This window comes from Alosa sapidissima, chromosome 15 (genome assembly GCF_018492685.1).
Source record: "Alosa sapidissima isolate fAloSap1 chromosome 15, fAloSap1.pri, whole genome shotgun sequence".
Lineage (NCBI taxonomy): Eukaryota > Metazoa > Chordata > Actinopteri > Clupeiformes > Clupeidae > Alosa > Alosa sapidissima.
Genome location: NC_055971.1, coordinates 4,191,030 through 4,204,918, shown reverse-complemented (window position 1 = coordinate 4,204,918; position 13,889 = coordinate 4,191,030). Strand labels below are relative to the sequence as shown.

Here is a 13,889-nt window from a genome sequence, read left to right as displayed (position 1 = left end):
ATTCTGAAAGCTTATTGTGATTATATCCATCCCCTTTAGCTTGCTGATAAATTTCCAAAATGGCTTCCATTAACATGCCTCAGTGGTTCACTGTAGTTGTGGTAATGTTGGGAGATCAAACAAAAAACTCTGACACCTTATCAGTAGGTTTGTATGATTTTACTGAAGAACTAGATGTGGCTTGAAGCAAATGAGTGAGAACTGTATTTTTGTGGGTATGTATTTACCGTAATGCTTCTCTGTACCCACACACATCCATTACTTGTTAGAAACGCTAGCATGTACAAAAAGCAGAAAGAAGCTAGATTTGACCATCCTACAGTATCAAAAAATCGGCTATATGAAATGTGGGAAAAAATTACATATCTTCAATGACAACCAATGTATGTTTTGTCCAAAGTATTCCTTTGAGGCAAGATACATGAACATACATTCACATGGTTGAGTATGTCTGCTTCTACCTGGCTGTGTAAGGCCTGTAAACAACTGTGTGATGACTCCAGATCTTACCTAGCATCAAGAGACCTTGCCAGGATATGAAGGCAGTTGACCACGGCGGCCGCATCCGTTCCTGCAAATGATACATATGATGATGCTACAGTGTAGCAATACAGCACTGATTCCACACTTAGGTGGGACAGAATTTTCCACAGTGTCACTCATATGGAAGATAGCATGTGTGCTCACATTGTAAACTAAATGCTTTCAATACATAAACAGATTTGGGTCTATGGAATGGACAACTCTGAATATATTGAATAAAACAAACAATGTAATCTTAGATCTTGAATGATCTGTTTACATGTCTATTCTCTCAGAATTGTATGTTAGGCAAAACATGGTGGGTTAGCAGTGAATGGCACACTGGGCACACACTAACACAGAGCATCTGAAGTACGTTAGTGAGGAAAGAACTGTTTCCACTCGTGAACTCACAAGAGGGTCAGGTTTTATATAGGCTAGGCTAGGCAGGGATATCAACTGAAGGATGTGTACTGATTTTGTGTATTCCAAGGCATTATGAGCATCAGACCTGTGCTGCTGGTGACAAGCAGAGAGACCAGTGTGATAACTGAGACAAAGCTGCATAATACGTATTTTCTGAGTTTGCAGGTTTCTGTTGCTATAGCAAACGTGTTTCTGTTGTTGCTACTTTGCTTCAGGGATGTCTCTGCTCTGAATTATTTTTAGCCACGACCCGCTGAAGAACATTGACTGCTAGAGATGGTGAGTTAGAGGGAGTGGGTGCCCTATATATGCTGTACTTTCCACAATTTACAACATCACTGTGTTTTGCACCTTGCAAATGAGGGTTGCTGATAAACAGTAAATTCCTAGGCAATTTTTCTACCAATGGTCTACCGTGGATAGACCCAAATAATCCACCAGCCACCACACATGATCTTATGACCTTGTGTGTGTACCCAGTTAGATTTGGATTTGTTTCCTCCTTGCAAATTATGCCTTGGAACATACCCATGAAAATAGGATAGCATTATTTTTTCCCACATTACTGTAATCATACTTTTTTTAATCTGTTTTCCATCTCAGTCAATTATTTTTGCATCAGTGTGGTGAACACTATAACAGCAAATTAAGGTATGCCTGTGTTGGGTTTCTAGTAGGCTACATGAGCAAAGGTGTACTAATAATATGGTATTTGTACATCTGAAATGACTCTTTCTGATCATAATTATCTTATTAGCATTAAATGCATCATATCTATTAGTGTGATCACATTTCAGGAGATTTTCACTCTGTGAAAAAAGCGAGAGTACAAGACATTGCAAAAAAGCAAGGGAAAGACACAGAGAGTGGTCAGCTTTGTGAGAGAAAGGAAACAATAGAAGACATTTAGATGAAAAGGGAAGGAAAGAAGTGAAGAGAGCAAAGGAAACCAAAAGAGAGCAGAGCGATGCCACAAGAAAAGCACTGGCATCAGCCATCCATGCAGGTTTCTTACCAAAAAGGTTAACTCTGTGTCTCACCAGAGCAGCCAACTTACAGAAGATACTGAGGAGGACCAAGAGGAGGAGTGGTAGGAGGAAAGGGAGGAATGGAAAAAGGGTAGGGGTGAAATTCAGGCCAGGGAAGAGGAGAAAGTAAAAGCAGAGGTCTAGTCAAAGAGGAGCAAGGGAAAGAGTCTGATGGAGAGACATGGGGATGAGTTACAGGAGGAGGACTGGACAGGACAGAGGGCATTCAGCTTCGGAGAAGATTTCAGTTTCTACAGAGGAACTGGCTCTTGTAAAATATCAGCAAAATTGGTCAAAACCTATGAATCGCCGTCAACCATTCATTTTCATAGACCGAATGCATCCTACTGTCATAATTGACAATACATAATTGACAATAAAACCAAGAACCATTTACATAATTAGATAATACATACAAAAAAACACAACAATGTCACATTTGGTCCATGAAACACTAAACTGAGAACAAAGAATGATTTCACAACACAGAGTATATTCTGTCTATGAAAGTCAGACAGAAGGTAACGTCATACAATAATTTGACATAAACTAGAAAACACATTTTGTGAAATTTATCACAGATACAGTACACTAGTCAAATTCCATCACCTAAAACATTGCAACATTTTTAATACTAATACCCATGTGAAATAGACATCTACAGATGGATGTAAAAGACAGAGCAGTTTGTACCTGGCAATCATCTCTTTCTCTTTGTTAGAGGCGTGTCCTCCACTGCCCAGGATCTTGGCAGGGGTGGAGAGGAAATAGAGGCAGTGGTTCTTAAAGTACTGGTTGACTAAAGGCAACAGGATCTAGAGGAGTAGAAAAAACAAGGTTAGATTCCCAAGTGTCAATATGTAGGTGGGTTCAACAAGACATGTTTCTACCTGAGGTAGAAAAACCTTTGGCCTGAATTATCTTTCCATTTATAGGCCAAAGTATTATACGTTTTAACCACAGCCACATTCCATCCTGTTCCATCATGTTTAGAAACAGGACTGAACAGGATGAATTGTGGTTCTGATTAAAAAGTGCATACTTTGGTATATACATAAATGGAAAGGTGATTCAGGCCCAATCGCACCTTGGCAAAGAATTTGATCTCCTGTTCATGAGGTGATTTCTCCACTCTGCCACTGCTCACAACAGCCTCTGAAAAGGAGAAATTGAATAAATCAACAAACCTGATTTTGGGATCACATATTGTGCACTGTGCAGTGTGCCCAGATTTAACATGGAGTAGAGAAGTAGAGTACAGAAATGATTCAGAATAAACCAACTAAACTGTACCTAGATGAGCGATAAACTCTTGGGCAATTTCCATCCATTTCAGAAGCTTCTTCAGAAAACCGTAGACGAAGCGTTTCTCAATAGATGAGATTTCCTGCTCCATGTCTTTCATACCTCTGCAAACAAACCAATGACATATGGATGACGAGGGAGTGTATGTATGACCCACGTTACAGGCTTTCTCCAAGTTCATTCTTAAGTTACCTGGTGACAGCATAACCATTGAGCTGCAGGAACTTGAGCAGATCCTGGGCCTTCTCCCGGTCGCGTGCTTTCTCCTTGGCCGTCAGGGTGTCATAGGGTACGAGCAAAGGATGGGTACCACCCCCTAAACAAATCCAAGTCCTTTACTCAGACTCAACCAATTGATACCAGTATCTACAAACAAATCCAACTCCTTTACTCAGACTCAACCAATTGATACCAGTATCTACAAACAAATCCAACTCCTTTACTCAGACTGAACCAATTGATACCAGTGTCTACAAGCATTTATCATTTGTCCATTTGTCCACTGACCTTTGGATTGGAGTTCCATCTTTTTCTTTCTGCCCCAGGTGTTGTGATAGTTCTCAGCCAACTGCTCAGCCATGGACTACAAAGACACCAAAAGAGACGGGCTTAAGCAAGTGTAATCATGTTTACATTTTGATTCCTTCCTCATAAAAGTTCTCCAAACTTTTTCTGAGATACACATATGAAATTTGCATTACCTGAAGTTCCCTGGAGAGTGCCATGCTAGTTAAATCTATCGGCTGTGGGTTGTATCCATGGCTGGGATCATAGGTTGCCTGTAAAAGAAGCAGTGTAATTAAAACAATGTTTTGAGTTTAAAACACATATTCCAAACACACTTCTTTGTCTTCTAGTTCTAGGCCACTGTTGAGATGCGTAATGATACCTGTGCAGTATGCGACACCTTCCTGCTGGAGGTTTTCTTCTCCACCTTCTCCTCCTCCCCCTCCCTGGCCTTCTCTATCGTCCACTCCCATGCAAGCATGGCTTTAACGGACTCTTTGATGGGCCAGCGGTAGATCTCTTTATCCTGACAATCATATGACACCACAATTGGATGCAATTTCTCAAATAATGTTTGTGAGATAAGTCTGGCAAAACAAAGTGTGAATACTAGAATAGAAAAGCAGGACTGCGTACCTTCTCAGAGAATGTCTTGTAAGGTCGCAACATAGGATGTGTCTTGGCATTTTCATCCAACACCTCACCATAAGTCCAGTTATTTTGAGCCTGATAGACAAAAAATGAAAAAGACAATTAACATTGCAGACTTTATCACTAGGCCACAATATTCCGTTACAAAATCATTTTGCAGAAAAGAGCTTATTTATCGTTTCTCACCTTCTCAAAGGCCCACTTGTCATGAGTATGTTCAGCATATTTGTTGATGAAGCCATCCAGCCTCTCTGGTATTATGGTGCTGCAATCATTTCAAAATAATTAAATCAGTTCTCCATGCATAATATGAGCCACATATGAGTCAATCTATATGTAAATGATCAGAGGCTGGTTTCACTGTTGTTGATTTGGTCTTCAACCCGTACTCACTTTGTGGTCTCCATTGGCCGAGGATCAAAGTTGCCCTCAGCATCAACAGATGCCTTCTTCTCAGTGTGAGAGTAGGCAGCGTCCACATAGTCTGGAGGGATGGCTCCACCAATGGCACAAATGCAGGGCATGGCGATCTTAAAGAGCTCTGCATCAAATTTCTAATGAGGAGAGGAAATATCATTCATAAAACAGGTATACCAAAACAATGTGAATTTGTAAAATTGTCTTTTCAGTTTACTGAATCGCACCTTGTGTGCCAGAGACTCAAAGATGCCCCAGAAAAGCTTGCGAGAAAGATGCAGCTCCTCCTCAGACGTGACACCGAAATTGGCCCATCCATTTGGCAGGCAGTAATACTTCCAGCAGCGCTCATAGTGATTGGTCAGCAGCTACGGGCAAAAATAAAAAGGAGAATTAAGACAAACACAGAAATGAGATTTGATTCACATTTTAATGAAGAACAGTTAAAGGACATTTTTATTTCATTTTATTGCGCTAACATACCTTAAGGGGCATTTTAGCATACTCATTAAGGATGGGAACATCAAATACTAATCTCCTCAACAAGTGCTGTAGCATTGATGGCCGTAGGTATCTGTGGAAGGGTTGCACAGAAGTAATAAGAGCAGTCAAAGCTTTGATGAAATGACCAGTGATGTGATCAGCTTTAAGTGTAAACTCATTCTCCTTAATACATGAGACACTGACTTGCAGAGGGACATGAGGCATTCCTCTATGACGTCCCTCTGGGCCTTGGTGAGTGCGCGGCCTCGGGACAGCCTGTAGATGGTGTGCAGCATGGAGTCGATCATGATGGCACGGTGGTCAGTGCCCGCAAAGAGTGGGGCACACTTGGTGAGGAGGGGCAGCACAGCTGAGCACAGGTAGCGGTTGAGAGCCAAAGCCATCTCTGTGGTGCTAAATGCAGCCTACGGACACGGATAGTGCAGTATGCAGAACACTACTCAAAATAGACCCAGTAATCTGACCATCTGATAAATGACTTTAAGTACACTAAAATAATCTGGTATATTAATGGATAGTATGTGCTTCAGTTCTTGAGCTGAACCAGACGCACCGTGTCTAGTGAGGCGCAGGCCCTCATATCAGGCAGGAAGCCAACTTCCAGGACGTGCAGCAGGAAGTCCTGGTTTTCGATGCCGTAGACTCTGTCCAGGAACAGCACCATGGATGCCTTGTGGTCTGGCACGAAACTGGCTGACATCTTTGGCTCCACAATCTGACCCTCTGGGCAACAAGAATTTGAGGCACGCATGAAGATGAAAGGGGCACATAGACTTCAGTCAAAATCAGTTTATGAACTAGATATACTGCATAGTGGTACATAATATGACCGCTGACTTGCCATTTACTATCCAAAAAAAACCCTTCCCTACTCCTAAAACTGAGCATGTGCTGCAGCGGTGCTGCAGTCCTAAATACACTGCTGCTGCTGCTCACCTTTTCCAAAAGTGGGGATCTGGACAGACAGACTGATCACTCCAACAAGGTCTTCAATGGGAACCAGAGACCTCAGAATTGCCCTGATCCTCAGAGCTTCACCTTTGCCAGCCTGAATTAACTGTGGGGCACAAACGACCATCAGATGTTACACTGAAAGCTCTCAGACATCAGGTCAGTCAACCTGACCTCTACACTCTAGATGGACTTACGTGCATCTCCGGAGCACAACGACCCAGCAGGTCAATGAGAGCGGAGTAGAACGACATGATGGCATTTCCCAGATGTATCCTGTTCTCCTCGAGCTGTTCACCACCAAACCTGTCAGAACAGAAAGCATAAGAAGAATTCCAGAGACAAACACCACAACCTACAGATACATTTTGAAAGTAAGTGTGCCTTACTTGTGAAGTAGTCAACAATCCACAATCAGATGAACTAACCCCCAGCTTAAAATGACAGTCACCACTCACCACTCTTGTCCATCATATCTAATGTGTAGTTGTACTAGTATATGTGTCCCTAACTGTCCCATACCAAATTAACCTGTCAACTTTAGCACAAATAACCTTCCAAACCAAATGCTAAATCGAACAGTACTTTTTATTCCCACACCTTGAAGATACTGAATTGCCTGAATTACCGTACCCCCTCCACGAACATATTTTGAAAAATTATTTTACATGAAGCGCCTGTCTTTCTTGATTGTGGGTCCATCTCTGGCAGGATCCTCAGAGATCTTGATGGCCTCTTCAATGGCAGCCAGTAGGCCAGCACCACCTTCACCTCTCAGGGCCGGACCAAAGCACTCAGGCCGGCGGATGAGGAGTCGGACCACCACATTGGCGTTCTCTTCCACGCTCTCTCCTACGGGAGACAAACAGGCCATCTGCTTCATCAACACTGCTTTTTTTGGTCAATAAAGAGTTTCAGTTTTTAGCTTGTGACTATCCCCAAAGTGTGAAGGTCCCAAAGGTTCCTTGTTGAAGGTGGTAGTCTTAAAAATCCGAGGCATACTGATGTTGATGAAAAAAGTTAAAAATCCTTTATTAAGGGATAACGCCTACGCGTTTCGATTGCAAATCAGTCTTCATCAGGGCAAACTTTGTTACTTCTTACAAAGGTGCTTATAAAATGGATTCCATGTCATGTGACAAAGTGGAATGGCCAATCAGAATCAGTGCATTGTGAAATGCTTTTGAAACATAAAAGTCCCATCACCATTTTGCACAATAGACAATATACAATAACAAATAATAACAGAAAATAACTGTCTACTATCTAATAGGACCCAGATAAGCTCTCAGTTTCAAAAATACATTGAGAGAGGCCAAGTCCTAAGTCCTAATGGCAAAGTGTCTGGATACAGACAACTAGGTGCCTGGGCACAGGCAAACAGGTAAACATAGTGCAGCCTTTGAATATTAGAAGACTATGGCAATGTTCATTAAGAGTCATCACATTCAGTAGCAGTATCACATATAAGGCAGTCCATGATATAACATTACAGACTTAAAAGTAAGACAGTAGGCAAACAAGGGGTACTTCATAGAAAAGGAGAAAAGTCAATTTCTTCATTTAGTCCAGGATAGGATGTAGCCCTTAACCCTTAGAACCCTAAGCTGTTTTTAGGGCATGTTCACTACCTTTATTCATAAGGATTTATTCTGGTCATTGTAAGTGCCACACACACATATTATATATTGTTTTTTTTTCAGGAGAGTCTAGGCTATCCAGATCTGCCAGATCATTTCATGTATTAATACTAGCATTGATTTTATTTTGATTTTTAAAGAATTAAAATATAAAAAGTGTATTATAAAAATTCTTATATTTCGACATGTATCTCACCACAGCAAGCTCACAGCTCTACATGCATGTCATGTGTGTGTAGGGCAGACTGTCCTGAATCGGGCAATATAATTGCCATGTTGGAGGGATACTCTGGGGCTGAGCAATTTACAGAAATATGTGCTGTGTGATTTACAGAAATAAATGCCATTTTTTATTTAGTGATGAAAAATGACCTTTCTGCGCTCCATATCCGTGACACGAACTCATCTGACCTGACTTGACCTGAGGTTGTGTGTTAGCCTGTGTGCATATGTGTATGCAGTCATAATAATTCTCAACTTTTTACTGCATTGCCATGAACAAAGTAAAGGCAAAAAAAGTGTTTATTTGTTGAACAAATTGGGATGCAATGTGAGCCTTGAATTGGATGCCATGCAGGAATTTACTAGGATCTCAAAACCGGAATATGAACATGCTTTGCCATAGAGAAACACATGATAGCGTTGGATTATAAACATGCTTTGCCACAAGAACAGACAAAAATGTGGGGTAAGTCCAGCTATATGACGTTATTATTTTGCTGTCACTTCGTCTGTTTTATAACCCAGAAGGATGTGCTTGGTATCAAATGATAGCTCTGAGTCTCCTCTTTCATCTGAAATGCGTGGCATATCTATCCGATCACGGGTCCGCGAGTCATTCAAACGAGAGTAATGGGTGTGCAGCGTTGGTTTGTACATGACGTTATTATTTTGCAGTCACTTCGTCTGTTTTTATAAGCCAGAAGGATTGATAAACATGGTACCAATGGATAGCCCTGTGTCTCCTCTTTCATCTGATATGCTTGCCATATCGATGCGATCACGGGTTCGCGAGTAATTCAAACGAGAGTAATGGGTGTGCAGGTGAACACAGAGAAGTATAGACTGTAAATATGATGGAATTTGATTTAATTTCATGATTTTTTTTAATTTTCATACTTGATCGTACAGACAAGTGTGTAGTCTTGTTGGAAAGCCCCACTTCTGCTCTGTCATGCAATAAAGGTTTGTGTTTTTTGACGCACTTTGCGTCAATCGGGTTCTAAGGGTTAATGTATGGATCCAAAAAGTTTCCCTCTGTAAAAGCCGTTTCAGCCCCCCCTGGTGCTTTTTGGAATGATTTCAATAGCCGTATTGAAATAATAGTAAGTGGCTTTTGACCAAACTGTCTTTGAGTGTTGGTGCCCTTCGAAAGAGTTTCAGTATTTTGTGATCATTTTTTTAAATTAGCAAAAACACTTGACCCACTCAACATATTTGATTTAGAGTATTTTCTGTAGTACACTGACCATTGACAAAGACAGCGAAACGTAAGAAGTCCAAGTATCTCTCTCCACCAACAGGATTCCAGCCAATATCGGGGTAGCCTTTAGACAACAACATGGGACAGCTCTGCAAGCCACATCCAGCCAGATATGTCACAACCTACAAAGTATACATGAGGAGACATTTAAAGAAATATCATAGTTAGATTGTAAATATTTTTAAATCGATAGGTGAATGTATTTCAAAGCACATCTGTTGTCCTGTAACTGACCATCTCCAAGTCTTGCTCCTGCAAAGCCAAGGCCAGTTCATTGTTGTCAATACAGGATGCAGCAGCCACATCCAGAGGGGTGGACCCCCGCATGCCTAATAACACAGAGGATGGGTTTGAAGGGAGTTGCTGATAATCACAATTGGTAGTAAATTATCTTTGATTCTCACCCTTGCCTAGTGAATGCTCCCATCCCCACCCCACTAATCTGTGCTACCATATTTTTGTTGCCTGTCACTATGTTTCTCACCTAAGCCGATGCCACTGTTCTGCAGCAGGTAAGAGAGGTGGTCGAACATGGAGCGCTGGTTCTGACGACTAATGCGACAGAAGTAGCACAGGAAACGACAGCAGTTGGTCACCATTTGAGGGAATCGAATCTCCTGTTACAAAGCCAGGGAGACGGAAGGAGGAGGTGAGGTGAGTTCGTAGTGCAATAACGCATAACAACAGCCCAAACTCATCAAGCAACATGAGGGAGCTAACCTTTGAGTCTCCACCACCTCCTAGCACATTGACCATAACTTCCATGACGGTTTCATGCATTCCCAAAGCCCTCATCAGGTTAGGGTGTTGGTAGAACACCTTGTTATTCATGATGTTTCTGAAAACAAGAGAAGGTGAATGAGATTTAGCATCAGCTTTGCACAACCAGTATCAAACATTGGTCTGTACAACCAATACATTATAACGCTAACATGCCTACCAACATTTTCCACACACACATTTCATGTCAATGAGGGCATGTTCAACTATCCACAGGTCCATGACCACTGACCCAATGAGGGCATGTTCAACTATCCACAGCTCCATGACCACTGACTCAATGAGGGCATGTTCAACTATCCACAGCTCCATGACCACTGACCCAATGAGGGCATGTTCAACTATCCACACCTCCATGACCACTGACCCAATGCTCTGAATCATGAGTCTCTCCTCTTCTGGGCCCATCTGGACGATGAGAAGGGAGCGGATCTGGCCCAGGCACTCCAGCAGCTCCATGGTGTCCTGCACTGAGACGGCATTGATGACGTAGGCCTTGGGCAGGGCGCGGATCAGCTCCCCGAGGCCATCGTACTGCCGGTGCAGCAGGCTGAACATTTGCCGCACCAGCTCTGGGTTCTGGATGAACGACTCCTGCACCCAGTGGATCATGGTGTGAGAGATGAGCTCCTGCAGAGTGCCTGTCGGGAGGAACACAGAGAAGCATCTATCACCTGGACATGACCTCGCCTGGCCCCAACGTACATAATACATACGTTCAGCTTATGTATCAACAGTGACTAAATGCAAATGTCCCGTGGGTATTTCATAAGGGCTCTTTATTGTTTCACACAGGAGTGCCTCAATTCTTTTTTATTATTTTTGATGCACTGTGAGTCTGTAGAGAGAAAATGCAGGCAGAATGCCCACAACTGGGAAGTATAAGTTTGGAAGGCAGGAAATTAAAAAGCTCTAATCAAGGTAGATTGGATCAGAATGGCATCTGCTCTTGTGCTCTACAGTCTTTATATTCTGCTGGATCTATAGGGTGTTATTATTCAAATGAATACTGAAATGCATGCCATAAGGAGTGAGAACATGTCAGTGAGGACTGTGGAATGATTAATGATTGCTTGTGGCTTGATCCTTCTGTTCTCATAAGACACATGCTCAGGCATGCTGTTCTGTAAGTGATGAATGATGTATCACTGACTGGGCTTGGGCTCCTCCTCCGGTTCTTCCTCCACCACTTCGTCCTTCTTGCGCAAGCTCTTCACCTTCTCCAGCAGACTCAGGAGTCTTCCGCTCAGGGATGTGTCCACCTCCTCCTCCTCCTCTTCCTCTTCAACGTGCACACCTGTGGCAGAGGGAGAGAATGTTAATCCTCTGGGTAATCAGTGGATGTTGTAAAAAGAAGGGAGAGCTCAGTGTGTCGTGGGACTGACCACAGTGGGCTAGCAGGTCATTATGGAACTCCTGAAGACTTTCCCGAGCATCGTCTGGGACAGGGCACTCCTCTTCCTCAGGACCATGCTTGAAATTGGTCAACATTATCACCTGGAAAGAACGAAAGAAAAGACCATCACAGCTCATAAGTAACTCATGGCATACAGTATATGCTTGACCTTTGCGTGGCATTTGAATCGTATGGGAAAGGGAATCAGAAGAGTGTGCTGCACCTGTTCCTGTGGAGGTGAGCGGAACTCGCGCGTTTTGCGAGCGGTCTCCGCAGCCGACATGGTGAACGCTCTCATGAGCTCATTGTAGCGCTCACGCTGGTTGGACTGCACACTGTGCACAAACTGATCCGAGAAAGCCACGATGGCTTCAACTCTGTGTCTGAGCTCACAGTCACAGAAGTACTCCAGCAGGGTGCACATCTACATGACAGACGAAGAGAGATGCGATGAGTAATAGACAGAACCATAGTGCTTATCACATGCTGTAATATTTAAAAAAAACCATTTCACTGGTGATGGAGAAACGATACCTGCAATTTGACAGACTCAGGTAATGTCATTTGAAGAAGTCCTTCCTCAGGACACTCCTCTTCCTCTTTTGCCTCAGCCTCTCCAGTGTCCTCCACTTCCTTCTCCTCCTCCGCCTTCTCTCGATCTACCTTTTCTTCGGCCTTCTCTGCTTTTTCCTGCTCTTCCTCCTCCAGGCCTTCCTCCTGGTCCAAGTCCTTCAGCTCTGCCTCCTCCTCCTCCTCTTCACCGACCCCTTCGTCCACCAGATCTTCAGCGGCAGCAGTCTCCTCCTCCTCTTTGGCCTCCTCTCCCTCCTCCTTGGTCTCTCCCTCGGCCTTTTCTCCCTCCTCTTCGGCTGCTTCCTCCTCTTCCTCCTTCTTGGCGCCGAACACACTTGGGTCGATCATTTTGAGGATGTGCATGGTGTCCTCATCATTGAAGATGCCCATGATGAGCAGCGTGCTGATCAGCTTCAGGATGGGGACGAAGTGGAACTCCACACTGCCCCCCACAGGATCACGCATGGCCTGACTGCCATCAGTCACAGCCTCTGTAAGCATGCTCAGGGCCCTGGTCTTAAGGTCCTGTAAACACAATCAAAACCAATGTATCATGCAAATTAAATCAAAGTAGTGTGTATATAGAAAAACATAATTTCTGTCACAGAATAATTACTCTCAGAGTAAACATAACATCTAACATTATTCACATTTACAGTAATTTCCTGTGTATTAGTTGCACTGTGTATAAACCGCAGGGCAGTGTTTTATGCAAGTTAAAATATCAAACCCATAATAATATCATATTAACTGCCCCTGTGTATTAAATTCATAGCTGAAGAAATGTTGCCAAATCAATGTATAAACCGCGGCTACTGTAGGTGCAGTAGTTTTAGAACATGCGTACCTGTAAGGGGAAGACTGGACTGAGGGTGTAGAGGTCCGGGTCAGTGCCCACAAAGTTGATGTCAGAGAAGTGCAGCTTTGGCCTGAGACAGGTGGTGAGGCCCACGCCAGGCAGTGCGTGGGACTTGTCTTCACTTGGGTACAGAGTAATGCTGAGGGTCTCCCCGGTCATGGGCACGATAAACTCCCTATTGGTGCCCAGGCGATTGCGCTTGGCTGACTCCAAGTGGGTGCTAATCAACAGGTCGTAGTAGCCACTGCGCAAGGGACCTGGCAGGTATGTGTTTTCAATGGCATAGAAGAGCTGAGACTCGTCTACATGGCTGCATAGCGCATGGGCCACGCGATTGTTCCCCAGAGCGCACACAGCGCAGTACAGCATGAGCGTGTGGTAGTGGAACTTCAACAGGTCCAAACGCTCCGACAGCTCCAAGATATCTATACACCTACATGCAACATGAGAAACAATTTGAAGATACTCAGTTACATGGTCAAGATTTTGCGGGTGCATTATTTTATGATACCTTGAACTAACATCAACATCAACTTCTCTATGACCAATAGAGACTTCATACAACATTTTAGTCATCATATTCCATTACGTACAGTATGTATGGTTGCTCTAAAGGTCAAATTATGGTCCAGGTGACAAAATATGATATTAACTCAAAGTTCTACTGAGTTCTGGATGAGTTTGAGCTCTGTTGTGTGTTGCCATAGTCAAGGTGTGTGTCTGTTTGCAGTGAGATGTAACATTAATGTACCAGTTGCTATAGAAACTAGGTGTATTCTAAAACATTTTGCTGCCGCAGGAATATGGAAGCCTACATGCGGCACATAGATTGGCTTTAATTGGAGCC

The 13,889-nt window shown here is 43.1% G+C and overlaps 1 protein-coding gene across 8 annotated transcripts in view; it reads right to left on the bottom strand.

Moving 5' to 3' along the window:
- Nucleotides 1–13,889, bottom strand: part of ryr1b (ryanodine receptor 1b (skeletal)) — a 65,548-nt gene that overhangs the window by 29,377 nt on the left and 22,282 nt on the right. For all 8 annotated transcript variants that reach the window (XM_042063870.1, XM_042063877.1, XM_042063872.1 and 5 more), the window contains 29 exons: nt 13,031–13,475; nt 12,145–12,708; nt 11,834–12,034; nt 11,600–11,711; nt 11,368–11,511; nt 10,582–10,855; nt 10,155–10,272; nt 9,919–10,051; nt 9,669–9,763; nt 9,421–9,556; nt 6,980–7,163; nt 6,509–6,617; nt 6,297–6,417; nt 5,914–6,083; nt 5,544–5,764; nt 5,340–5,430; nt 5,084–5,224; nt 4,833–4,993; nt 4,626–4,704; nt 4,425–4,514; nt 4,171–4,314; nt 3,983–4,060; nt 3,789–3,864; nt 3,474–3,597; nt 3,270–3,385; nt 3,064–3,131; nt 2,670–2,791; nt 1,964–2,013; nt 511–571 (listed from right to left, as the gene is read on the bottom strand). In XM_042063870.1, coding sequence (XP_041919804.1) covers nt 511–571; nt 1,964–2,013; nt 2,670–2,791; nt 3,064–3,131; nt 3,270–3,385; nt 3,474–3,597; nt 3,789–3,864; nt 3,983–4,060; nt 4,171–4,314; nt 4,425–4,514; nt 4,626–4,704; nt 4,833–4,993; nt 5,084–5,224; nt 5,340–5,430; nt 5,544–5,764; nt 5,914–6,083; nt 6,297–6,417; nt 6,509–6,617; nt 6,980–7,163; nt 9,421–9,556; nt 9,669–9,763; nt 9,919–10,051; nt 10,155–10,272; nt 10,582–10,855; nt 11,368–11,511; nt 11,600–11,711; nt 11,834–12,034; nt 12,145–12,708; nt 13,031–13,475 — 4,428 coding nt within the window. The remainder of the gene's footprint in view (nt 1–510; nt 572–1,963; nt 2,014–2,669; nt 2,792–3,063; nt 3,132–3,269; nt 3,386–3,473; nt 3,598–3,788; nt 3,865–3,982; nt 4,061–4,170; nt 4,315–4,424; nt 4,515–4,625; nt 4,705–4,832; nt 4,994–5,083; nt 5,225–5,339; nt 5,431–5,543; nt 5,765–5,913; nt 6,084–6,296; nt 6,418–6,508; nt 6,618–6,979; nt 7,164–9,420; nt 9,557–9,668; nt 9,764–9,918; nt 10,052–10,154; nt 10,273–10,581; nt 10,856–11,367; nt 11,512–11,599; nt 11,712–11,833; nt 12,035–12,144; nt 12,709–13,030; nt 13,476–13,889) is intronic.